Below are 25,241 nucleotides of genomic sequence, written 5' to 3'. Positions count from 1 at the left end.
TCCATTGAATTGATGAGGCGATCCAACCATCTCATCCTCTGTTGCCCCCTTCTCCTCCTGCCCTCAATATTTCCCAGCTCAGGACCTTTTCCAGTGAGTCAGTCCTTCACATCAGATGGCTCAAGTATTGCAGCTTCATCTTCAGCATCAGTCCTTCCAGTGAATATTCAGGGTTGATTTCCTTAGGGATTGACTAGTTTGACCTCCTTGCTGTTCAAGGGACTCTCAAGAGTCTTTTTCAGTACCACAATTCGAGAGCATCAATTTTTTGGCCTTCTTTATGGTTCAACTCTCACATTCATACATGACTACTGAAAAAACCATAACTTTGACTTACAGATCTTGGTTGGTAAAGTGATATCTCTGATTTTTAATATGCTGTCTAGGTTTGTCATAGCTTTTTCCCCTAGGAGCAAACATCTTTTAATTTCATGGCTGGAGTCACCGTCTGCAGGGATTTTGGAGCCCAAGAAAATAAAATCTGTCACTGTTTCTACATTTTCCCCATCTATTTTCCAAGAAGTTATGGGAGTGGATGCTATGATCTTAGTTTTTTGAATGTTGAGTTTCAAGCCAGTTTTTTCACACTCCTCTTTCACCCTCATCAAGAAGCTCTTTAGTTCCTCTTTGATTTCTGCCATTAGAAAAGAAGTCTGAGGGCCGAAGAATTGATGCTTTCAAATTGTGGTGCTTCAGAAGGCTCTTGAGAGTCCCTTGGAAAGCAAGGAGATCAAACCAGTCAATCCTAAAGGAAATCAACACTGAATATTCATTAGAAGGACTGATGTTGAAGCTAAAGCTCTAATACTTTGGCCACCTGATGCAAAGAGATGACTCATTGGAAAAGATACTGATGCTGGGAAAGATTGATGGCAAAAGGAGTAGGGGGCAGCAGATGATATAGTTAGATAGCATCAATGACTCAATGGATATGAATGAACAAACTCAGGGAGATAGTGAAGGACAGGGAAGCCTGGTGCATTGCCATCCATGGGACCACAAAGAGTTGGACTTAGTGACTAGACAACAACAACCACAGCCTCCTACCATTAATCTTTTTATCAGAATTTTCCTGAATATTCTTGTTTTTATGTTTATTGTTGTATGTCCTGTAGGTTTGAACTCTTTGAATTTTATAATCAGTTTATTCTGTTTAAAAATCTTACTGGTATTTCTTTAGAATCAGACAAAATTAGAGAGAGTTGAGAGCTACATAATACTGACTCCTTTTATCCTAGAACACTTTGTCTGTTATCCGGTGGAGCTATAAGTTTTATTCTCACAGATATACCTCCCTTGTGCTTATTATTGTTGCCAGTGTAAACAAAATCCATTTTCCTCATTTTATTTATGATACTTATTCTGGTTGGCTTCCTTGAATTTTTCAGGTGTGCAGTCATATTATCTGGAAAGAGTGATAATTTTTTCTCTTTTCAATTTTTATACCTCATTTATTTCTCTTTTCTAATCACATCAGCTAGCCCTCCCAAATCGATGTTAATAACAGCCATGATTTTTACTTCAATAGGAATGCTTGTAGTGGTTCATCATTAACCGTAATGATAGTTTTGGGCTTGAGTTCATAGAAAATCATGTGGTTTTAGCCCCAGAGTCCAGGTGGGGGCTGAGTGAAGCAATGTCTTAGATCTAATGATCATCTGGGGGTATAATGCCAGGCCCCTAGAATGAGGTGACTGCCTTAACCAGAGGTATGTAAGTGCCCTGAGAATCAGAATGTTGTGGTCTTTGTGGGAAGACTGTGAGCAAATAGCAGAGCCTCCCAGGGCCATAGCATCTGCAATGGCAGGTCATGGTAAAATTTAAGATTAGTGAGATCCCCCTTCTTTTTGCTTGGAGTGGAAGTCAAAAGGGTACCACACACTTCCATGTGCCCTCTTTAGCCATGTGGCTCCCACTCTATCAGCCCTGCACTTGAGTTTGTTTGTAACGGCATTTGTTTTTTAAATGAAGACTTGGAGGCTGAGCATTATAAAGAGACTGGTCCAAAGTATTAATACTTAGCTAGGAGGTGGCAGAATCCAGAGTTAAGGTGTTACTCTTCTATACTCACTGCTTCTCTGTATCTCTTCTGTACCTTCAGAGTTGTCCTTAGAGACCTATGTTTGACTTTTCTGGGTAGTGAGTCCTGAAGTCAGAAGTAGCCATTGTAATCCTATTTCTATCCTGCAACAAGACGTGGGATAGATAAAGTTTTTGTCCCAGTCTGTGGATTCAGCACATGTACCCACTAATAACCTTTCATCCTGGTTCTCAGCTCATATAATCTTGGCTGACAGGAGACTTTTTCTTATATGCTCAGTTGCTCGGTCGTGTCCAATTCTTTGCAACCCCATGGACTGTAGCCAGCTAGGCTCCTCTGTCCATGAAATTTTCTAGGCAAGAATACTGGAGTGGGTTGCCATTTCCTACTCCAGAGGATCTTCCTGACCCAGGGAGTAAACCTGAGTGGTCTCTTGTGTCTCCTGTATTGGCACACAGATTCTTTACCACCATATCACCTGAGGTGGTAAATATGAGGAAGTAAATAATGAAATCACCCTACTAGACAGTTGATATCTGCTTAAACTGGTGGTGAGAAGAAAGATTCCTATACATGCAAATAGCCCCCAAATACTATTTTAAGTACCTAGTGGTATAGGATGTTTTTTTAAAATTAGTAACACTAATGGCCTGAATTTGTTTTGCTGCAAAGTAAGAGCAGATGGAGTAATTCCACTCCCAGGTGTGTCATTGTCTACATTTCACGTCAAGAGTGAAACCAATCATTAGAGATTATATCCCTTACCATCTGGAAACTGACTTTCATAAATTATTTTTTAGGTCTCCCTTGCCAGAATGAAATGAACAGGATCCAGAAGTTGAGCAAAGGGAAAAGCCTGTTGGGTAAGTAGCATTTCTTGCTACTCATTTAAACAACTAATTAAACCATCCGTGTCTTGTGTAATATCTAGCACAGCAATGGTTATTCAATTAGGGACCAGTGCTTTGTGAAAGAAATGCCTCATTTTACCCAAGACAAGGTTCTTCTAGGAAGCTGGTAATATGCCACAGGGCATACTCTTGAGGATCAGGGAGCTGGCTGAGAAATGCTACATGCTCCATCAGTTGGAAGAGAGATCAAAGGTGAGCCCAGGACCAGTAGGCAGGTCACCAGAGCTGAAATTGAGCACCGTTTTTACTGCTAACTCATCCCTGATCTTGGATTTTTTTTTTATTTCAAGTATGGCCATTAAATGCAGCGCTCAAGTGTTCCAAGTTAAAATGATAAAATCTATAAATTATAGAATTTCCTATATTCCCCAGATCAGGGTGTTCAAGGAGGAAGACGAGCTGATTCCCTTCTAAATTTACCAGACAGGGTCCAAGGACTTGAGTGCACTTCAACACATTTCTGTCTCATTTGCATGATCCCTGGAACCTGTCTCTACATTTCTCCTCTTATCTTTTATCCAAATGTTGAGGTGGAAACTAGTGGGGTGTGTGTGTGTGTTTCCCTGGCATGCACATCTGTGGCTGGCTGTTGAAGGTTCCCTTTTGCCCCATACCCTCCTTTCTGCAGCACTCCTGTAGTTGTGGTACTCAGACCTGGCCACTGCTGAGATAATCACAAACACCTCATTTGTTTGCCCAAAAAGAGTCTGCATTGCTTCCCTTGCTTTTTAAAAAGAGAACTGACAGCCACAACACAATAATTCAGGATTATTCTCGTTAAGCATTCAGGAGCAGGTGCATCCCCTAAATAGCCTGCCGTTTCAGGCAGTTATCTCTTTATTTTCTTGAAGGAAATGGGCAAGGTTGTTGCAGATTGTCAAATGGAGATGGTCTGCAAACTTGGGCCATTTCTCTTCATCTGATTTTCGGGTCACCTCAAAGTGGATCTTATTTCTTCCTTCTAGTTTTAAAAATTACTTATTTCACTGGCTTGCCTCAGACTTTCCATATCTGATAACACCCTTTTCAACTCATCAAGAACTCAAGAGTTTTGTGATCTGGACACGAGTGTAGGTTCTTTCCTGATGTTGAAAGACATAAAAGCATCTTTCTGTATCTCTCTTCCATGGGGCTTTCCTCCAGTGCAAGGACTTGTGTTTAATGATCTGATGCTTCCACGTGGGAGGTTATTTTGGGTTTGAGTGATGTGCTTAAGAGAACTAATAGTGCTTTTTTAAAAAAATTAAATTATTTTGGATATATGGATATCTTCTTACTGCTTCATTAATAATGATATATTTGTAAAGTAATGTGGTCTGAGATAATATGTCTCATCTTTTATTTTCTCCAGTTCATAGGAATAAAAGGCCTACCTCTTTCCTACTGTGAATCCCACCTAGTTTTGAAATGCACTTTATCACACCTCTCCACATAAGGGATATTATTCTAGCTCACTCATAAAAATACCATTTATCTGCCTACAAATTATTTTTTTTTGCATGGGGAAATCTAATATAATAAATGTGTATTCAGGGGCATTCACATTCTGAGCAAAAACAAGCAATAACAAATTATAATCAGGTATAATTACTGCCTACTTAGAAAAAAATGATAATTTTATTACATTATAGATATAGAACAGCACCTGCTTCTAACCATCCTGGGGGCTCAACCTGGTATGCATTTTTGTGCTCTATTAAATGCTCTTGTTGTCCAGCTGCGGCTCAAGGATAAGGATCAGCATTTCCTCAGCTTTCTATTTGTTGGCAAAATCTTCTCTGCTTTTTGTTTATTGAAAGCATCTTCTTTTCCCCCTTCCTCCATTCCCTGCAGACCAGGAGTGCTGTGCACTGACTGAATATCTAAGTTAGAATATGAGCGCTACTTCTTTGTGGCACCAGCAGAATTACTTTTCACTGGGGAAGTGTCCTTTCTGTGATCTCATTTGATCCTTGGGAGCCTAGTCATCTTGGAATGATCACTGTTTGTTTGAGTAGTTGCTAGACTTGAGTACTTTGTTGAGTAGTAGCTGGATCTGAGGTTATTGCTGGCCTTAGCACCCTTCTTTCTAGGTCTAGTCTGAGAAATAAAAGGTAAATTTAAAAACAGTCATTCTAAAAAAACAAAAATCACAAAATTAGGCAGTAGAAATCTAGAGTGGTAAGCAGAGACCTCCATCCTCAGATGACTGACATATGATGTTACTATTTAGGTCACATTGAGGAGAATTATCCTATAGTAAATGAGCACACAATCATCAAACACATCCTAAGAAAAATGAAAAAAAAAACCTGTCATAAATAAATATTACCTACAGTTGAGTAAGAATCAGATTGGTATCACTGATTTAAGAGGAGAAAATCACTTTGGACTGGAAATATTAAATTTATCTTAGTGATCATCCAAGTGTAATGGCAGAGGTATTCTCAAACCACAGATTCAGTAAGTTTACTAACCTAAAACTTACTAAAATATCACAAAAGGTTTTAATATGCAGAAGGCAAATAATCCCAGAAGGAATTATTTCCTTTCCACATTTTACCTAAATAAGGCATGCTGCTAAATCTAAACAAATAAGAACAATAAAAATATTTTGATAGCAAGGTAAAATCAACATTTCAGACTGTTGGGGGTCAGTGAAAAAATATGTTAAACTTTTTATTTATTCAGAAATAAGACACAGATTAACTTTAGAGCTTATTAGGGAAAATATACTTCTCTCTGTGTATTTTAAGGTAACAATAAAAATATTGGAAAAAGAATAGTTTTTAAATGTATGAGGGAAAACCATGGAAAAAAGAAAATTTGGTCATTTCAACAAAAAGAAGGAAAGAGGGAAGATAGGAAACAAAGTACAGTGGTATATATAAAAGCAAGCATATCTGTAATCACGATAAGTGTGAATGGGCCAAACTCATTTATTATGGGACAGAGACTATTAAAATCTGCCTACTTCGTTTTCAGTTCTTAAGAGAATGATGTAATATTATCTTGCTGAAATGTTTCTTTTACTATACTATTACTATGTCTCAACAGGTATACCTATAATTTTAAAACAAAATGTAACATTATAATGTAACTATATATGCACCCAGCATAGGAGCACTGCAATATATAAGGCAAATATTAATAGCCATAAAAGGAGAAATTGATAGTGATACACTGAAATAAGGGACTTTAACAGATGATCCAGACACAAAATCAATAAGGAAACACAAACCTTGGATGATACATTAGACCAGATGGACTTTATTTATAGAACATTCCATCTAAAAGCAGAATACACATTCTTTTCAAATGCACATGGAACATTCTCCAGGATTAATCACATGCTGGGCCACAAAGCAAGCCTTGGTAAATTTAAGAAAACTCAAATCATATCAAGCATCTTTTCTGACCACAATGCTGTGAGATTAGAAATCAACTAAAAGAAAAACACTGTAAAAACACAAATATGTGGCAGCTAAACAGTATGCTGCTAAAGCAATGGATAACTGAAGAAATCAAACAAGAAATAAAAAAATACCTAGAGACAAATCACAATGAAAACATGACCATCTAAAACCTATGAGACAGGGCAAAAAAGCAGTTTTAAGAGGAAAGTTTATAGCAATGCAATCTTACCTTAGAAAACAAGAAAAACCCCAAATAAACAACCTAACCTTTATGCCTGAAGCAACTAGAGAAAGAAGAATGAACAAAACTTAGAGTTAGTAGACAGAAAGAAACCATAAAGATCAGAGCTGAAATAAGTGAAATAGAGAAAACAATAGAAAAGATCAATGAAACTAAAAGCTGACTCTTTGAAAAGATAAACAAAATTGATAAACTTTTAGCCAGATTTATCATGAAAAAAAGGGAGAGGACTCAATGAATTTAGAAATATAAAAGAAGTTACAATGAACACCACAGAAATACAAAAGGTCATAATAGACAGCTACAAGCAACTATATGCCAATAAAATGGACAACAAAGAAGAAATGGGTGAATTCTCAGAAAGATGCAACCTTACAAGACTGAACCAGGAAAAAATAGAAAATATGAACAGACTAATCATAAGCACTGAAATTGAAACTGTGATTTAAAAACTCCCAACAAACAAAGTCCAGATCAAATGGCTTCACAGGTGAATTCTTTCAGATATTTTGTAAAGAGCTGACACCTATCCTTCTGAAACTCTTCCCAAAAATTGCAAAGGAAGGAACACTCCCAAACTCTATCCATGAGGCCACCATCACCCTAATACAAAAACCAGACAAGATCACACATAGAAAGAAAATTGTAGGGTTGACATAAACATACTACTACATTTAAAATAGATAGTGGACAAAGATCTGCTGTATAGCACAGGGAACACTTCAATAGACTGTAATAAAGTAAATAGGAAAATAATTTCAAAAAGAGTAAATAAGAGTGAAGTCACTCAAGTCATGTCTGACTCTTCGTGACCCTCTGGATTGTAGCCTTCCAGACTCCCCATCCATGGGATTTTTCCAGGCAAGCCTACTGGAATGGGTTGCCATTTCCTTCTCCAGGGGATCTCTTGACCCGGGGATTGAACCCATTTCTCCTGCATTGCAGGCAGACTCTTTATTGTCTGAGCCACCAGGGAATCCAGACATATGTATATGTATAACTGAATCACCTTACTATACACCTGAAACTAACACAACATTGTTAATCCACTGTAGTCCAATATAAAAATTTTTTTAAAGGAAACACATAAAAATAACAGAACTGCAAGGAGGAACTGTCATACCTAACCTATTCAGAGACTTGAATATAACTCTTCTTGAGAACTTATAGTTCAAGAAGACAAAAGGAGAAATGGGCAATATTCATTAGCATTTTAATATATGTATTCTTGTACACGGGCATAGAATAGATAGTCTTTTCAAACACACATGACATTTGTCATGGATGATATATAGCAAACTAAAAAATACTGATGAAAGAAATCAAAGATGACATAAATAGTTGGGGAAATATACCATGTTCATGGATCAGAAGAATCAATATAGTGAAAATGAGTATACAACCCAAAGCAATCTAGAGATTCAATGCAATCCTTATCAAGCTACCAATGGTATTTTTCAGAGAACAAGAACAAATAATTTCACAATTTGTATGGAAATACAAAAACCTTGAATAGCCAAAGCAATCTTGAGATGGAAGAGTGGAACTGGAGGAATCAACCTGCCTGACTTCAGGCTATACTACAAAGCAACAGTCATCAAGACAGTATGGTACTGGCAAAAGACAGAAACATAGATCAGTGGAACAAAATAGAAAGCCCAGAGATAAATCCACATACCTATGGACACCTTATCTTTGACAAAGGAGGCAAGAATATACAATGGAGAAAAGACAATCTCTTTAACAAGTGGTGCTGGGAAAACTGGTCAGCCACTTGTAAAAGAATGAAACTAGAACACTTTCTAACACCATATACAAAAATAAACTCAAAATGGATTAAAGATCTAAATGGAAGACCGGAGACTATAAAACTCCTAGAGGAAAACATAGGCAAAACACTCTCTGATGTAAATCATAGCAGGATCCTCTATGACCCACCTCCCAGAGTAATGGAAATAAAAGCAAAAATAAACAAATAGGACCTAACTTAAAAGCTTTTGCACAATGAAGGAAACTATAAGCAAGGTGAAAAGACAACCTTCAGAATGGGAGAAAATAATAGCAAATGAAGCAACTGACAAAGAATTAAACTCAAAAATATACAAGCAACTCCTGCAGCTCAATTCCAGAAAAATAAATGACCCAATCAAAAAATGGGCCAAAGATCTAAACAGACATTTCTCCAAAGAAGACATACAGATGGCTAACAAACACATGAAAAGATGCTCAACATCACTCATTATCATAGAAATGCAAATCAAAACCTCAATGAGGTACATGCCAATCAGAATGGCTACTATCCAAAAGTCTACAAGCAATAAATGCTGGAGAGGGTGTGGAGAAAAGGGAACCCTCTTACACTGTTGGTGGGAATGCAAACTAGTACAGCCACTATGGAGAACAGTGTGGAGATTCCTTAAAAAACTGGAAATAGAACTGCCACATGACCCAGCAATCCCACTGCTGGGCATACACACCAAGGAAACCAGAATTGAAAGAGACACATGTACCCCAGTGTTCATCGTGCACTGTTTACAATAGCTAGGACATGGAAGCAAGCTAGATGCCCATCAGCAGATGAATAGATAAGGAAGCTGTGGTACATATACACAGTGGAATATTACTCAGCTATTAAGAATGCATTTCAATCAGTTCTAATGAGGTGGATGAAACTGGAGCCTATTATACATAGTGAAGTAAGTCAGAAACAAAAACACCAATACTATATATTATTGCATGTATATGGAATTTAGGAAGATGGTAACAATGACGCTATATACGAGACAGCAAAAGAGACACAGATGTAAAGAACAGACTTTTGGACTCTGTGGGAGAAGGCAAGGGTGGGATGATTTGAGAGAATAGCATTGAAACATGTATATTATCATATGTGAAATAGATCACCAGTCCAGGTTCAATGCATGAGATGGTGCTCAGGGCTGGTGCACTGGGATGACCCTGAGGGATAGGATGGGGAGGGAGGTGGGAGGGAAGGTCAGGATGGGGAACACATGTACACCCATGGCTGATTCATGTGAATGTATGGCAAAAACCACCACAATATTGTAAAGTAATTAACCTCCAATTAAAATAAAAAGAAAATAAAAAGCAGAAATAGAGTCACAGAAAAAAAAAGCTAAATATCTCAAAAAAGTACCATAGATCATATTCATTTTCCACAAGTGGAAGTAAAAAAATGAGATTATCCAATCTTACATGTCTAGATTTTTTTAATAGTAAAAAATGAATAAAGTAAAAATACAAAACATTTAGATCTGAATGAAAATGAAAGCACTGTGTGCCAAAGAGAGAGAGAGAGAGAGAGAGAGAGAGAGCAACTGAAATGAAACTTAGAGGAACATTCATGGCTTCAAATGCATTTCTGGAAGAAAAAAAAAAACACTAAAATTTCAAATAAAAAAACTGTAAGGACAATACAGTTAAGACTAAAGCAAAAACAAATCAAATAGACAAACCTTTGACAATATGAAAGTCTCAAATGCTCTCATGAGTTTAAAAATGGGATGTAACCTCAGATATGCACATGTGCATGCTCAATTGTGTCCAACTCTTTGCAATCCTATGGATTGTATCCTGCCAGGGTCCTCTGTCCATGGGATTCTCCAGGCAGGAATACTGGAGTGGGTTACCATTTCCTTCTCCAGAGGATCTTCCTGACCCTGGGATTGAACCCATATCTCTTGCAACTCCTGCATTGGCAGGCAGATTCTTTTACCACTGAGCCACCTGGGAAGCCTTGTAACCACAGATATAGATGCATGCTATAAATGTGTGGTTCTGAAACTTCACTGTGCATCATAAACACTTGGAGAGTTTATTAAAGTTCTCTGGGCCCTACTGTCAAAGTTTTTAACTCAGTAGGTTTGGGGTAGGCTCAAAAATTTTCTTAGCTATTTCCCACTGATGCTGCAGCTGCTTCTGGGCCCACACTTTGAAAACCATTGCCATAAACCAACTCATAGCAATTATGAAAACTTGACTGAAAAGGATACTATGAATTACCACATTTGGGTCATGAGGAAAAAGAAGACTCAACTAAACTAAGAAAACAAATTAATTTAAATCAAAATACTACTGTCACCTCCTAAAATAGGCACTAGGCTCAACATATTTCTACAGCTGAATACTTTATGGAGATCATTCTCATTTTATATAAAACATCTGGAGTATAGAAAAAGAAAAGTACCTGAATCAGTTTACAAAAGAGTTGCTTTGATACAGAAAATGAACAAGATTATATACCTCTATCACTAAGTAACACAGATATAAAAGGATCAGCAAATTAAATCCAATATATCATGACCAAGTAGTATTTATTTGAGGAAAACAGGTATCTTTTTTAAATTGTGCCACTCATTAGAAATATATAAAGGATTTAAAAAATCCTATGATTCTCTCAAGTATTAAAAAAATTTTATTTAATCAGGAAGAAATAGAAAATCTGAACAGACTAGAGAGGAGATTGAATCAATAATGAAAAGTCTCTCAGGAGAGAAAGGACCAAGAGCAGATAACTTCCCTGGTGAATTTCACCAGATATTTAAAGAAGAATGCCAATCATTCTCAAACTCTTTCCAAAAATTTCAGTGGGGAGGAACACTCCCAAACTCATTTTACGAAGCCAGAGTTACCTTGCTACTAAAGCCAGAAAAAACACTACAAGGAAACTACAGGCCAATATCCCAGATGAATATAGATGCACAAAAATAAATTTCTCAATAAAATACTAGTGAACCAAATTAAGCATCACATTAAAAGGATTATTTACCATGATCAAGTAGGATTTATTCCTGGGATGTAATGATGGTTCTACACACACAAATCAGCCAAGTGATGCATCACATTAATAGAATGAAAGAAAAATATTATATGATCATCTCAATAGATGGAGTAAATCCATTTGACAAAACTGAACATCTGTTCATGATACAAACCTCAATAAATTATGTATTAAAGCAATGTACCCCAATTTAATAAAGGCCACATATGACAACCACAGCTAGCATCCTATTCAACGGTGAGAGGTTTAAATCTTTTCCTCTTAAGATCAAGAAAAAGACAAAGGTATCACCACTCCTATTCAATGTAATACTGGAAGTCCTAGACAGAGCAATCAGGCAAGAAATAAATCATCCAAAGTGGAAAGGAATATGTAAAATTTTCTTTGTTTGCAGATGATACAGTTTGCACTAGTCAACAGGGACATGAAAAGGTGCTCAGCATCAGTAGTCATCAGGGAAATGAAAACCAAAACCACAATAAGATATCAGCTTCTGCCTGTGAGAATCGTGAAAAAGGAATAACAGGAATAAAAAATGTTGGCAAGGATGTGGGAAAAGGAGAAATGTTGTGCACTGTTGCTGGGATTATAAATTGGTACAGCCACAAGGGAATAAAACAGTATGGAGGTTCACCCCCCAAATTAAAAAAAAAAACTACTATATGATCCAGCGGAGAAGGCAATGGCACCCCATTCCAGTACTCTTGCCTGGAAAATCCCACGGAGGAGCCTGGTGGGCTGCAGTCCACAGAGTCGCTAAGAGTCGGACACAACTGAGCGGCTTCATTTTCACTTTTCACTTTAATGCACTGGAGAACGAAATGGCAACCCACTCCCGTGTTCTTGCCTGGAGAATCCCAGGGACGGGGGAGCCTGGTGGGCTGCTGTCTATGGGGTCGCACAGAGTCGGACACGACTGAAGCGACTTAGCAGCAGCAGCAGCAGATGATCCAGAAATTCACTTCTGGGAATATATCCAAAGGAAATGAATATACTAAAAAGAAATCTGCACACTCATGTTCACATTAGCCAAGATATGAAAACAACCTGTGTTCTTCGGTGGATGAATAGATAAAGACGTGTATGCATTGGTGTGTGTGCGTGCGTGCAAGTATATGTGTGTGCAAGTATATAACAGTATATCATTCATCCATCAAAAATAAAGGAAACTCTGCCAATTGTGACAACATGGATGGATATTGAGAGCATTATCCTAAGTGAAATAAGTCAGAGAAAGAAAATATCGTATGGTCACTTGTATATCTAATCTTAAACTCATGAAGAAATATTAATAGATAAGACTTGTGATAAACACAGGCAGGGGTATTGACAGTTGGAGGATTAAATGAAGGTGGTCAAAAGGTACAAACTTCCAGTTAAGAGATAAATAAATATTGAAGATAAAACATACAACACAATATTGATAGTTAACACCGCAGTATAGTAGATATGAAAGTGTTAAGAGAGTAAATCCTGAGAGTTCTCACAAGGAAAAAAACTTTTTTTCTATATGAGATGTTGGATGTAACCAAAATTTATTGTGCTTATCATTTCACAGTATATAAGTCAAACCATTATACTGTACACCTTAATCTTCTACAGTGCTGTATGTCAATTATGTGTGTGTGTGCTCACTTGCTTAGTTGTGTCCAAATCCATGCAGCCCCATGGACTGTAGCCTGCCAGGCTCCTCTGTCCATGGAATTTCCCAGGCAAGAATACTGGAGTGGATTGCCATCTCCTCCTCCAGGGCATCTTCCTGACTCAGGGGTCGAACCCATGTCTCTTGTGTCTTCTGTATTGGCAGGCGGATTCTTTACCATTAGCACCACCTGGGAAGACCATGCCAATTATATGTCGATTATATTTCAATAAAACTTGGAAAACTTCTGAAATAAAAGAGTAGAACCACAGGGAAAAGTTGAACTCATGATCAAAGAAGGAATCCTTTCTAACCTTGAGTAAGTCCTAGGCCCTTAAAACTTCACTAGGTTATAATGAAGCATGCCATTCTTTCTTGCTGGCTTGACAGCAAATACTGTCCAATGTGTGAACCCTCTTGTCTGTCTTCAGTTCAGTTGTTAATCAGTCATGTCTGACTCTTTGAGACCCCATGGACTGCAGCACACCAGGCTTCCCTGTCCATCACCAACTCCTGGAGCTTGCTCAAACTCATGTCCATCGAGTCGGTGATGGCATCCAACCATCTCATCCTGTGTTGTCCCCTCCTCCTCCTGCCTTCAATCTTTCCCAGCATCAGGGTCTTTTCAAATGAGTCAGTTCCTCACATCAAGTGGCCAAAGTACTGGAGTTTTAGCTTCATCATCAGTCCTTCTAGTGAATATTCAGGACTAATTTCCTTTAGGATTGACTGGTTGGATCTCCTTGCAGTCCAAGGACTCTCAAGAGTCTTCTCCAACACCACAGTTCAAAAGCATCAATTCTTTGGTGTTCAGTTTTCTTTATAGTCCAATTCACATCCATACATGACTACTGGAAAAACCATAGCTTTGACTAGATGGACCTCTGTCAGCAAAGTAATGTCTCTGCTTTGTAATATGCTATCTAGGTTGGTCATAGCTTTTCTTCCAAGGAGCAAGCATTTTTTAATTTCATGGCTGCAGTCACCATCTGCAGTTGTTTTGGAGCCCAAGAAAATAAAATCTCTCACTGTTTCCATTGTTTCCCCATCTATTTGCCATGAAGTGATGGGACCCAATGCCATGATCTCCGTTTTTTGAATGTTGAGTTTTAAGCCAGCCTTTTCACTGTCCTCTTTCACTTTCATCAAGAGGCTCTTTAGTTCCTCTCCTCTTTTTGCCAGAAGGATGGTGTCATCTGCATATCTGAGGTTATTGATATTTCTCCCAGCAATCTTGATTCTGACTTGTGCTTCATGCAGCCTGGCATTTCTCATGATGTACTCTACATATAAGCTAAATAAGCAGGGTGACAATATACAGCCTTGATGTACTCCTTTCCCGATTTGGAACCAGTCTGTTGTTCCATGTCCAGTTCTAACTGTTGCTTCTTGACCTGCATACAGATTTCTCAAGAGGCAGGTATGGTGGTCTGGTATTCTCATCTCGAATTTTCCACAGTTCATTGTGATCTACATAGTCAAAGGTGTTGGCATAATCAATAAAGCAGATGTTTTTCTGTAGAAGTTGTCTGTTTTAGAAGGCATTAACTCTATCTGTGCACTTCTCTGATTCAAGCTCAGTTCTTAAAGAGTCTGCCTGTAATGCAGGAGATCCGGGTTTGATTTCTGGGTCAGGAAGATCCACTGGAGAAGGGATAGGCTACCCACTCCAGTATTCTTGGGCTTCCCTTGTGACTTAGCTGGTAAAGAATCCTCCTGCAATGCGGGAGACCTGGGTTTGATCCCTGGGTTGGGAAGATCCCTTGGAGAAGGGAAAGGCTATCCATTCCAGTATTCTGGCCTAGAGAATTCCATGGACTGTGTAGTCCATGGGGTCACAAAGAGTCAGACACAACTGAGCACTTTTGACTTTCTGATTCAAGCTGTACCTTTTGTTCCCCCAGGAGCATTCATCCCTCGGTGTAATGAGGAGGGCTATTACAAAGCCACACAGTGCCACGGCAGCACGGGGCAGTGCTGGTGTGTGGATAAATATGGCAACGAGCTAGCTGGCTCCAGGAAACAGGGTGCTGTGAACTGTGGTGAGTAAGGCCTTCTGCACCTACCCCTCCGTGACCTCTAGAGACTCGTAGGTACTCACTGTATGAGGATCTGGGTAGAAGAATCTCAAGAGGTCCCTGTGGTCTACAGTGAGCAAGTTGACAATGGAGACACAGTAAACCTGGAATCACATGAGATGATGCATAGCTAGTTTTTTGAGTGGCAGGAGCTCACCATGACCATTGAACTGGACAGCAGTTTTTGACAGTCAGGGACTGGCTGCAGGCCAAGAGTGACTCTCAAGATAAACCTCCCTAGAATTCTGGAGCTTTTAACAGACTAAAGCTTGTGGTCCCTATCAGGTAGATGGGGATGCTCCCATGTTCAAAAGGTAAACTGCATGGTTTTGCCCTACCGCTAAGGAGGTCGTGAGGCATAAGCAGAAACTTACCTCCCATCTCTTCTTCCTCCTTTCAGAGGAGGAGCAGGAGACCTCGGGGGACTTTGGCAGCGGTGGCTCTGTGGTTCTGCTGGATGACCTGGAGGATGAGCAGGAGCTGGGACCCAAGGACAGACTGGGGAAGCCGCGGGTGCATGCCCGGGCGGTCACAGAGGATGACGAGGATGAGGACGACGACAAAGAGGATGAGGTCGGGTACATATGGTAGTCCCCACACGGAGGAGGACACGAGGTCTGCACAGAATTGCAAGTCACTTCCCGTTCCTGCATTTGTCTCTAAGACTCCACAGCACACAGCCTCTTCTCCATCATCGCCCTCTCCACCCAAGCTAGGGTTTTGGAAGGCAACTCCTTGTTCCCGGATCATGCTGATTTTGCATACGGCGTGTGGGAAGAAGGGTGTTGTGCTTTGTTTTTTAGACAGGGGAATGGCTGGCTGAATGAGAGCCTCCTTCCCTTCTGTGAGTTTTTTTACAACAAGCATGTGATGTATGTGGGATTCTGACAGTGCAGGGAGCCCCCACCCTCTAAACGTCAAAGACCCTTTCCAGTCACCCACACGGGTGGTTATTACAGCATGGTTCCCAGCCTTACCGTGTCTAAGTGCTTTTCTTGTGTCCTGTAGATGTTGTGGAAAACACACCACACTGTACCTTTTCCCCCCTGCCCAACCCACCCCCCCACCATCCCCGGTGTCTATTATTACAAATCAGTTTTTCAGTTCACTTGATCTGGCTTCCTACAAATAACAGCCTTAATTCAGTCAAGAGTCCCTTTGGGGAATCAATTTTCTTTTTTAAAAAAGGTATCTGGATACTTCTGTCTGTATGTGCATAAATAGGTAAGTATATACAGAAGACACTGTATACACCACTCAGAAAAAAAGGGGGGGGGCGTTGGGTATCTATTAAAAAACTTATTTGAAAAACAATTACACATTTGTCAGCTTGTCCAGACCTGGATCGTCATTTCTGGAATAGCAAATCTGTATCGAAGTCCTTTTTTTTGCACTACCAGTTGGCACTTGTAGCCTGCAGGCTGAGGAGGCTGCTTCCATCTGCGGCAGCGGAGTTACTGGAAACCTCTTTGATTTGGATAAGCCTCTGTCTGCCTAAATCGCTTTCCTCTCAGAAGCCATGAGACTCCCACGTGGGCAGCTTCACAAGCCATTGCTCTCATTTCAGCTCCAACCCTGCTTCGGGCTGTGGCAGTCCTGTCTGTAGCAGGCCCCTCTCTCCCCTACCTACTCAAGGGCTTTTTGTAAGGCATGTACACATACCCCCTGCTCTCTAAGAAGACAGTCTCCTTGCTGTTTCTTAGCAGAAGAAAATTTTGCATCCTTAACTCAATCTTTCAGTTTTGCCCCTATCTATCCACACATCATGATGAGGCTACAAAAGCTCTACAGATTTTCTTTGATCACTTAACATTTGTAAACAATCTCAGATGGAGGCCCAGAAAGAACTTTATAACAGCACATGGGAAGCCAGGGTGGGACTTTTTAAGAGCTAATCCTGCCCTCATCCCCTCCCCCATACATGTGTCAAGGGACTCATGAAGAAAGTCCTTCACCATTGCATTTCTTTGCCCTAAGTCAACTCCTGATTAGAATCCATCTCCAAATTTGGTAGGGTCATCTTCTCTACAATCTTTAGGATTTCTCCCAATACAAGTACCAAAGAGTAGTCTTCCAAGTGGCCCCATTTAGTTCAGTATGGGCCTTAAGCTCATGCCCAACCTGGTTTTCACCTTCCTCACCAGCCACCCAGCAAGGCTCTGTGGCCCACATTTGTTTTCTTCCCTTCCTGAGCTCCAGCCAGTCCACAAGGAGACCACACAAACTCAGGCAAAAAATATATTCAGCCAAACTATGATTATAGTGGCAGCTGACCAACCCCTACTCCAAACTGACCATTTGTTTCTACTTTACCAGCCCACCTCAAACTAGTATTTTTAAATCCCTGCATTGGCCAGGCCCACTTGCCTTATCCCTAGAGTTGGCTCAGATGGGACATGAAATTACTTGATACACTGAACTTGTTCGGCCTGAAAGACATGAGTACAGCCAGGACCCTAGGTATTTGGTGACCATAGACAAGCTCTGTATTGGGATCTCAACTCCGTCACTTCTGTTTCAATTTTTTTTCTCACTTGGACAAAACTCTGAGATGATAATTTATAAAAAACATGTGCTTAATTGCAGCTAAATTATAATCACGTATATAAAAGAATCGAGACATATTAAAAAATCTCAGTCTAGGCCATCAGAGAAAACCATTGTTATCGTCTCCTCTGAGCTTAGAAAAATGCACAAGAGAACGAATTAAAATCGACAAATTGGTTTCACTTAGAGAAACTTCTAGGAACAGAGTGAACCACTGATTTTAATTTGCCTAATTATCTTATGACAAGTGTCAAATTAAGATGACACTTAAAGATCCTTAGCATTAACTTAATGATGGAGAAGAGTGCTCACTAGTCAATTCCCAGGAAGGTAATGAGATGCTCATTTTCAGAGATATTCCAAGAAGATATTTTGATTCATTAAAATATTAAATAAAAAGCCCTCCTATGACTGGAACCCAAAATCAATGGAACAACATTAATGCCACTTTTCATGCCTCACTTTGGCAAGACAGCATTAGTTTTTTTCAAAGGTACTTTGCATAAGTACTAAAGATGTGATTTTTTTAGTTACTTTGTCCTTAGGAGAATTTTTGCTTTTCTTTTTTCTTGGCAGGAGTCCTTTAGATAGTGACAAAGTATCCATCAAAATCTTGATTAAAAAATATAGTACTGTGATAATCATTCCCTTATTGTAGACAGGTATGGAGTTGAAACTTCAATGACTCATTTTTGGAAACTCCTTAGTGAATAGTTTTATTCTTATTCTATAAATGGTTTTTTAATTTGATACCATTTCCTTAGCATCTAAGTTAAGCCCCAGAATTTTCTTCCACAATAGTTAGTTATCTACCATATTAGTGTCTTTTTGTTTCCGCCAACATTCTAGGCATGTTGTAGGCAAGGTAGGGAATTCCCTCCTACTGAACCAGTTCTTCCTCCTTTATGCCCGTCTTCCCACACCCAGCAGTGAATGACAACATGTCTGTCCAGGTCTGCCCCTCTCCTCTTCCCAGGATGCCATCTACAGTTTTGTTTTTAACCTTGACCACACTGTACAGTAACAAACAAGAGCCCTTTCTACAGTGGGTGGTTTTGGTCTTTTTATACCTTTTTCTCAAAGTCACTGATGTCTGTCTCTGTTCCATGTGTAGCAATGTAATGAGAGCCCACCAACTCCTGAGTGTCAAGTTTGTTGTCCCTGTTGTAGATGAAATAGTGAAGTAGATAAACCTAGTAAATTCTGAATGCTTTCCCATGTAGACTTATCTGGAATGTGAACACAACCCTTTTGGTTAATAGTAAATGCTTAACTGTAGTCCTGAGTAGGTGCATTTGTTTGTCTCAATAAATTTTAATTTGTCTGCAATGTCTGAGCATTTGTATCTTGTTAGCTTGCACATGCGCTCACCAGGCCATGTTCGTACATCATCTCTGCAGAAGAGCTGGGCACGTCAAGGGGGTAAGTAAATGCAAGGCTCTCTGTTAAGGCTTCTGTACATGGGAGGGAGGCCAACCACGTGGTGGTACAGCCTGGCCTGACCCTCTCAGAACACGCTGGCACACCCAAGCCCTGTGCCCACTCAGCCTAGAATCTTAGCATCCAGTCCCTCTTTTTGCTGCTTTCTTCTTTCTCAAGCTACAACTTTGTTATTTCGTCCTCATCTATCAGATTTCATTGTTGTCATCCTGTTTACAACCTTAAGCTTTTTCAGCTCTTATTCCTTTCCTCCCTAGTCAGTGCTTCTCCAGTTCCCTTGGGAGAAAAGAAACAAAAACCAAAAACCTTCACAGGGACTCTGAGTTTTCCTCAGTTCATGGATTAATACACCATATGCTTGTCAAACATCAGAAAACACCCAATCGGAACAGAAATTATTTCCTTTCCACCTTATCCACATGAAGGCCAATGTATCTATGACTTAATTATACCCTGAGTGAGTAATTTCAGCACCAACTGAGGTAGAAACTATCTTATGAATAATTCTAATCCTTTACCCAATGGACCATATTTTACAGACAATTTAGAGATTGACAGTTCACGGAAAGGTGCTTCATAAATCCACAAAATAACTAATGTCAGGAGAACAATGGCCAACATGAAGCCTCTGGGGTAAGTAAGGGTACCTTAAAGAGTAGCTGGCATTGGTGGACACTCCTGAAATTCCTCTTAACAGCAGATTTATAGTCAGGCCCCACATGTCTCCTCAAGTTGTGCCTTCATGGAATCCACCTCGGTCTGTTAAAAAGGCCAGGACCAAAAGAATACTAATTATATGGTGTGAGTGAAAAGGTCCCAGAACCTCTCAAAATTCTGGGTTGGTTGTGAAATTTACTTTGATAAATTAATTCAAGGAAAGGGGAAGATTTCAAAATTTATTCATTCAACTAGACTTATATGGATTAATTAGGAGATTTATAGATCTATAGATTAATATGTGTTTGATGGATGAATGCCATTATGGGCAGGCACCACATTCAGTGCTAGGAATACAGAAGTGAATAAGACCTCGAGGGTCCTTCTCCGTAAAGTTGCCTCCTTGAAAAAGACAAATAACTGCTACAGTATGGGTTGATGGATATCACAGTTGACACCAAGGTCTACTCCAGCCTTGTCAAAACTTGCCTTCCTTGGTTTCCCATATCCATCAATCCCTGAATTTCATCTTACATCTCTGGCGATTCCTCTTAGGTCTCCTGTATATCCTTTTGTTCAGCCAGTTCTGCTCATACAGGTGTTCCTCTCATCTGTGTCCTCAGCCCCTTTCTCTTCAATTCTACATTTTCTCTAGGCAGTCTTATCCACATCAGTGTTTTCAACCAACTCCTCCACTTGGAAAAGCCCTATTCTATGTTTCAAGTGCAGCTTTTGACTGCTCCATTTTGAAAAAACAAAACCATCTGGCATTTAGATCATTCTACTCAAATTTCCCATTAGCACCTCAATTTCAAACCTTAAAACATCAAAATGATAGAATGAAATATAGAGTGAATATGCACTGACAGTAGGAGTCAGCAAGGTTTTAAAAAAACACAAACAAAAAAACAATTCCTAGCAAACATGAGCAAGCCATAAAGGAATAGATTGATAAATTTCCTCCATCAAAATTAATAGCATGTCATGAACAAATTTAAAAGATAAACAGAAGACTAAAGATACTGAGGACATAAAACAGATGAAGGATTAGGATATAAAATGTTTTAACTTCTACAAATCCATAAGAAAAATATAATTCAACAGACTAATGGGGAAAGATAAAAGCAAGTGAGCCATAGAAGACACACAGATGGTAAAGAAACCATGCCTAATCTCACTCATGATCAGAGAAATACAAATTAAAGCAATGATCTCTCAGTTTCACTCAGAGAAAAATCATGATCATGTCACATGTTGAGAATGTAGTATAAGGAGCACTCTCCAACACTGGACAGTCAGATTAGCCACTGGAGAGCAGTTTGGAAATAGCCATATAAGTAAGAGTAAATACCTTAAGACTGAATAATTCCACTTCTCAGAAATTACTCCTAGAGGGAAAAAATCACACCAATTTACAAAGATATACATAGAATGTATATATATCCATTATTACATCATCTGTTAGGACAGGAAATTTGATATAAAACTAAATATCAGTGGACATATTGGGCAAGTTTGCTCTGAAATATTATACAGCGGTCAAAAATAATGAAGTAATTCATACACACTGACTTAGCAGAACTTCTGAAACATCTGTTGTATGAAGAAAAAATCAAGTGGTAATAGAGTATGAAATATACAAGTTAGATATCTATAAGGTGACAATATCCACTTTTTCCAAGTAAATATAAAAATACACAGAGTCTGAAAGGACATACACCAAGCTTGTAGCAGTGGTGACCTCTGAGGAAAAGACTGGGATGTGGTCTGATCAGCCTCATCTATGTTTCATTTTTGTTTTTTGTCATGAAAACAATATACTATGTCTTGTATAATTTTAAAATAATTCACTAGCTTCTTCCTCTTCAGATTTCTCCTCTTATACTCCTTGACTTCAAGAATGGGACCACCATCGACGCCTCCCTCCCCAGCTCCCAATCTGTACTAAGTCACCAAATTCCGTCAATTCTTCTTTCTAAATATCTCTTCCTGTCTATCTCACAACCATCATGGTTCTTACCACCATCGTCTTTCTCAACTGTCTTAGAAATTTTTAAACCAGTGACCATGCTTTATTCTTTACCAGCTCCAATACATTCTATATGCTGCTGCTGCCAGAGTAATTTATTCTCAAAGGCAAATCTGATCATGTCACTGCTCTACTTAATTTTCAAGGTTTCTCATCACTGTCAGGACCAAATCTAAATTACTTGGCTTGGCAAATACACTCATTTGTAATTGATCCCTTTGTACCTCTTGGTCTCTTTGCATTCCTCACTTTTTGAATTCTAATTTTTTCCCCAAGCACCTCCACCCTTCTCAAGCTTCTGCTTATGTTCCTGCTTGTGTTTCTTTACCAGAACAGCCTAGGAGTCTCAGATCAATTATTACTCCTCTAGCAACCCTTCTAACTACTCTAAGAATTACCAAGCAGTCCTCACCTTTTCTCTAGAACCCTGTGTGTATCTCCAAATGAGTGCTTGGTAACTGCACTGTATAATTCTCCCTTCAAAAGCCAGAGATAAAACAAAATTGTGCACTAAGAAGCTCTAAGCCATCATTCCTCCACAGAGACATCAAAATCAACCCTAAACTGGCTAAGGTAACCTTATATAGAACTCTATGAAGTGATTAAAGTCTACAACAACCAAGTGAACACCTAATCAGTAAAAACCCACATTCAAAATGGTAGTAAATTCCATGGTGTTTTACTTGCCCTGAACACACTGCTTCCCCAGTGCAAATGGTCTTAATCTGGAGGAGGTGGCAGCAAAGTTCCTAATTCTATCCCATGAACCAGAGGGAACAAAAAAGATGGTTTTGCAATATCCTAACCAGTTAATATCTGGGGCCTTTCTAAAGGACAGGGCTCTGTTATGCGTAACTCAAAACTCAGGCAGGGAGAGGCGGCTAGCACTGCTCATGAAGCTGGAGGGTACTACAGACCTGCAGATGCCTGGGACAGAGAGTAGGGTAAAGGAGTGCAACAGGCCATCTAAGGCTCTGAAGAGAAGCTGAAGTAGACTCTTTGGGAAACTAAGAGTTTTAAAGTAACCGAGTGAGAGATGTGAGTTCGATCCTTGGACGGGGAAGATCCCCTGGAAAAGTGCGTGCCAACCAACTCCAGTGTTCTTGCCTGGAGAATTCCATCAATAGAGAAGCCAGGCAGGCTACAGTCCATGGGGTCGCACAGAGTTGGACAAGACTGAAGCAACTTAGCACACAGTGTACATAGGAGAGTAAAAAAAGGCTGCCCACAGGCCCAGGCAAAATGCATGCTCAGCCAAGACACATGAGAAAAGCTCATGTGTCTTTTCACCCTGGATTGATCTCAAGCTTCGGACTGGACCAGTTAACTACTGAAGGACTTCTCTGGTATGCAAAGTCTGAGAAAGGTGGATGTTTTTTAAATGCCCTATTTTACATAAGGTACATAAACTACCACGAAAACATGCCCCATTCGAAGGAACAAAATAAGAGTAGCAGAAATTATCCCTGAACAAGCACAAGTAATGGACTTTAAAACAACTGTTATAAATATATTCAAAATACTAAAAAAAAACATGAACAAAAAACTAATGAAACCCAGGAAAACAATAAGAGAACAAAATAAGAATATGAACAAACACAGAAATTCTATTAAAATATTTTTAAAAACATTAAAATTCTATTAAAAAATAGACTGAATACAACATTTCAATGCAAAGGTTTGACAGCAGATTTGAGTAGGAATAAGAAAAAAATATTAGTGAAAAATATCAAATCAGGACATTTGATGTCATCAAGTCTGAGGAATAGAAAAAAAACAAAGTGAACAGAGCCTAAGAGATTTATGAAATCCCATAAAGTAGACCAGTGTATACATTATATAATTTCCTAAAGGATAAGAGAAAAAGGACTGGAGAGATTATTTGAAAAAATAATAGATGAAAATGTCCTAAATTTGAGGAAAGACATGAATTTATACACCCAAGCAGCTCAACAGACTGGAAGTACTAAATCCACACAGCAAGACCCATCATAAACTATGGAAAGAGAATCTTAAAAGCAGTAAGAGAACAGTGACTCATCATATACATATTAACCTCTGTAAGATCACCATCCAATTTCCCAGCAAGAAACTTTGGAGGCCAGATGACGTGGAATGAGATTATTTTAACTGATGAAAGAAAAAAAAAATGGCAACAAAGAACTCTACAATGAGTAAAAATATCTTTCGAAAAAAAATTAAGACTCTCAGATAAACCAAAGCTGAAGGAATATATTACCACTAAACCTGTCCTATAAGAAATGTTAAATGGAATCCTTCAGGTTGAAATGAAAGGAAGCTAGATGGTAACTCAAAACCAAAGTTCTCTGGTAAAAGGTAAATGTGTGGTCAAATGGTTTTTAAAAGTATTGTTGTAATTTTGTTTTTTAGCAGTTTAAAAGACAAATATATAAAAATCATTATAAATCTATATAAATGGGTACACAGTATAAAAGGATGTCATTTGCAATATGAATGAGAAAAGGGGGAGGGGAGAAGCTGTAAAAGGGTAGAATTTTGTATGCAAGTGAATTTCAGTTGTTATCAATTTAAAATAATTTTATAACTTTAGGATGTTATATGTAAGGCACATAGTAACCACAAATAAAATATTCATAGAATATTTTAAAAAGGAAATAACAAAATAATGAATTAAACCCAAAGAAAGTGATAGTGGAAGAAAGAAGGGACAAAAAAAGCTATAAAACATGCAGAAAAGAAACAGCAAAATATTTTTTTTTCTTCTTTTAATAAAAAACAAGACTTTCTGTGCTTCAGTAAGATGCTTCATTTTGTTGTAAACATAAGAGACAGAAAGAGTTGTGAACAGAGAAATACCCAGAGATCTTCTCCAGAATGCAACACAGAAAGACAAAGAAATGAAAAGCATGTGATAGAAAGAAAGAAACACGATAAAGGACAGAATGTGTGTGTGTGTGTGTGTGTGTGTGTGTGTGTGTGTGTGTGTGTGTGTGTGTGTTCAGTTGCTCCGTCATGTCTGACTGTTTGTGACCCCATGGACTGTAGCCCACCAGGCTCCTCTGTCTATGGGATTCTCCAGGCAAGAATATGAGAGTGGGTTGCCATTTCCTGCTCCAGAAAGGACAGAATGATAAGGTTTAAATCTCAGCGAACTGGAATTCCATAAAAAGAAGAAGAAAAATCAGACATCAAAAGGCAAGAAATTTTCCTGAGTTGATGAAAGATGGTGAGTCTTGTTTAAGACGTGAAGCAGAGGGATTCCACGGTGATGGTGATCCCCCAAAATGTATATTAAAACATTTACACAAACATAAAAAAAAAAAAAGAAACAGCAAAATATCAAAAGTAAGTCTTTCTCTATCAGTAATTTAAGTATAATGGGTTAAATTTCTCCTAGTCAAAAGGCATAGACTAGCAGAATGAATTAAAAGAAAAAACACAATTCATCTGTATGTTGTCTATAAGAGACTCACTTTA

At 38.8% G+C, this 25,241-nt stretch overlaps 1 protein-coding gene across 2 annotated transcripts in view; it reads left to right on the top strand.

Moving 5' to 3' along the window:
- The window catches only part of SPOCK1 (SPARC (osteonectin), cwcv and kazal like domains proteoglycan 1), a 564,476-nt gene extending 545,491 nt beyond the window's left edge, over positions 1 to 18,985 (top strand). For both annotated transcript variants that reach the window (XM_070465401.1, XM_020873556.2), the window contains 3 exons: positions 2,842 to 2,904; positions 14,936 to 15,073; positions 15,510 to 18,985. In XM_070465401.1, the coding sequence (XP_070321502.1) occupies positions 2,842 to 2,904; positions 14,936 to 15,073; positions 15,510 to 15,700 (392 nt within the window). In that variant the 3' untranslated portion in view covers positions 15,701 to 18,985. The remainder of the gene's footprint in view (positions 1 to 2,841; positions 2,905 to 14,935; positions 15,074 to 15,509) is intronic.
- Positions 18,986 to 25,241: the final 6,256 nt, after the last annotated feature.

Source organism: Odocoileus virginianus, chromosome 3 (assembly GCF_023699985.2).
Source record: "Odocoileus virginianus isolate 20LAN1187 ecotype Illinois chromosome 3, Ovbor_1.2, whole genome shotgun sequence".
NCBI classification, from domain to species: Eukaryota; Metazoa; Chordata; class Mammalia; order Artiodactyla; family Cervidae; genus Odocoileus; species Odocoileus virginianus.
This window is presented reverse-complemented; position numbering and strand designations above follow the sequence as displayed.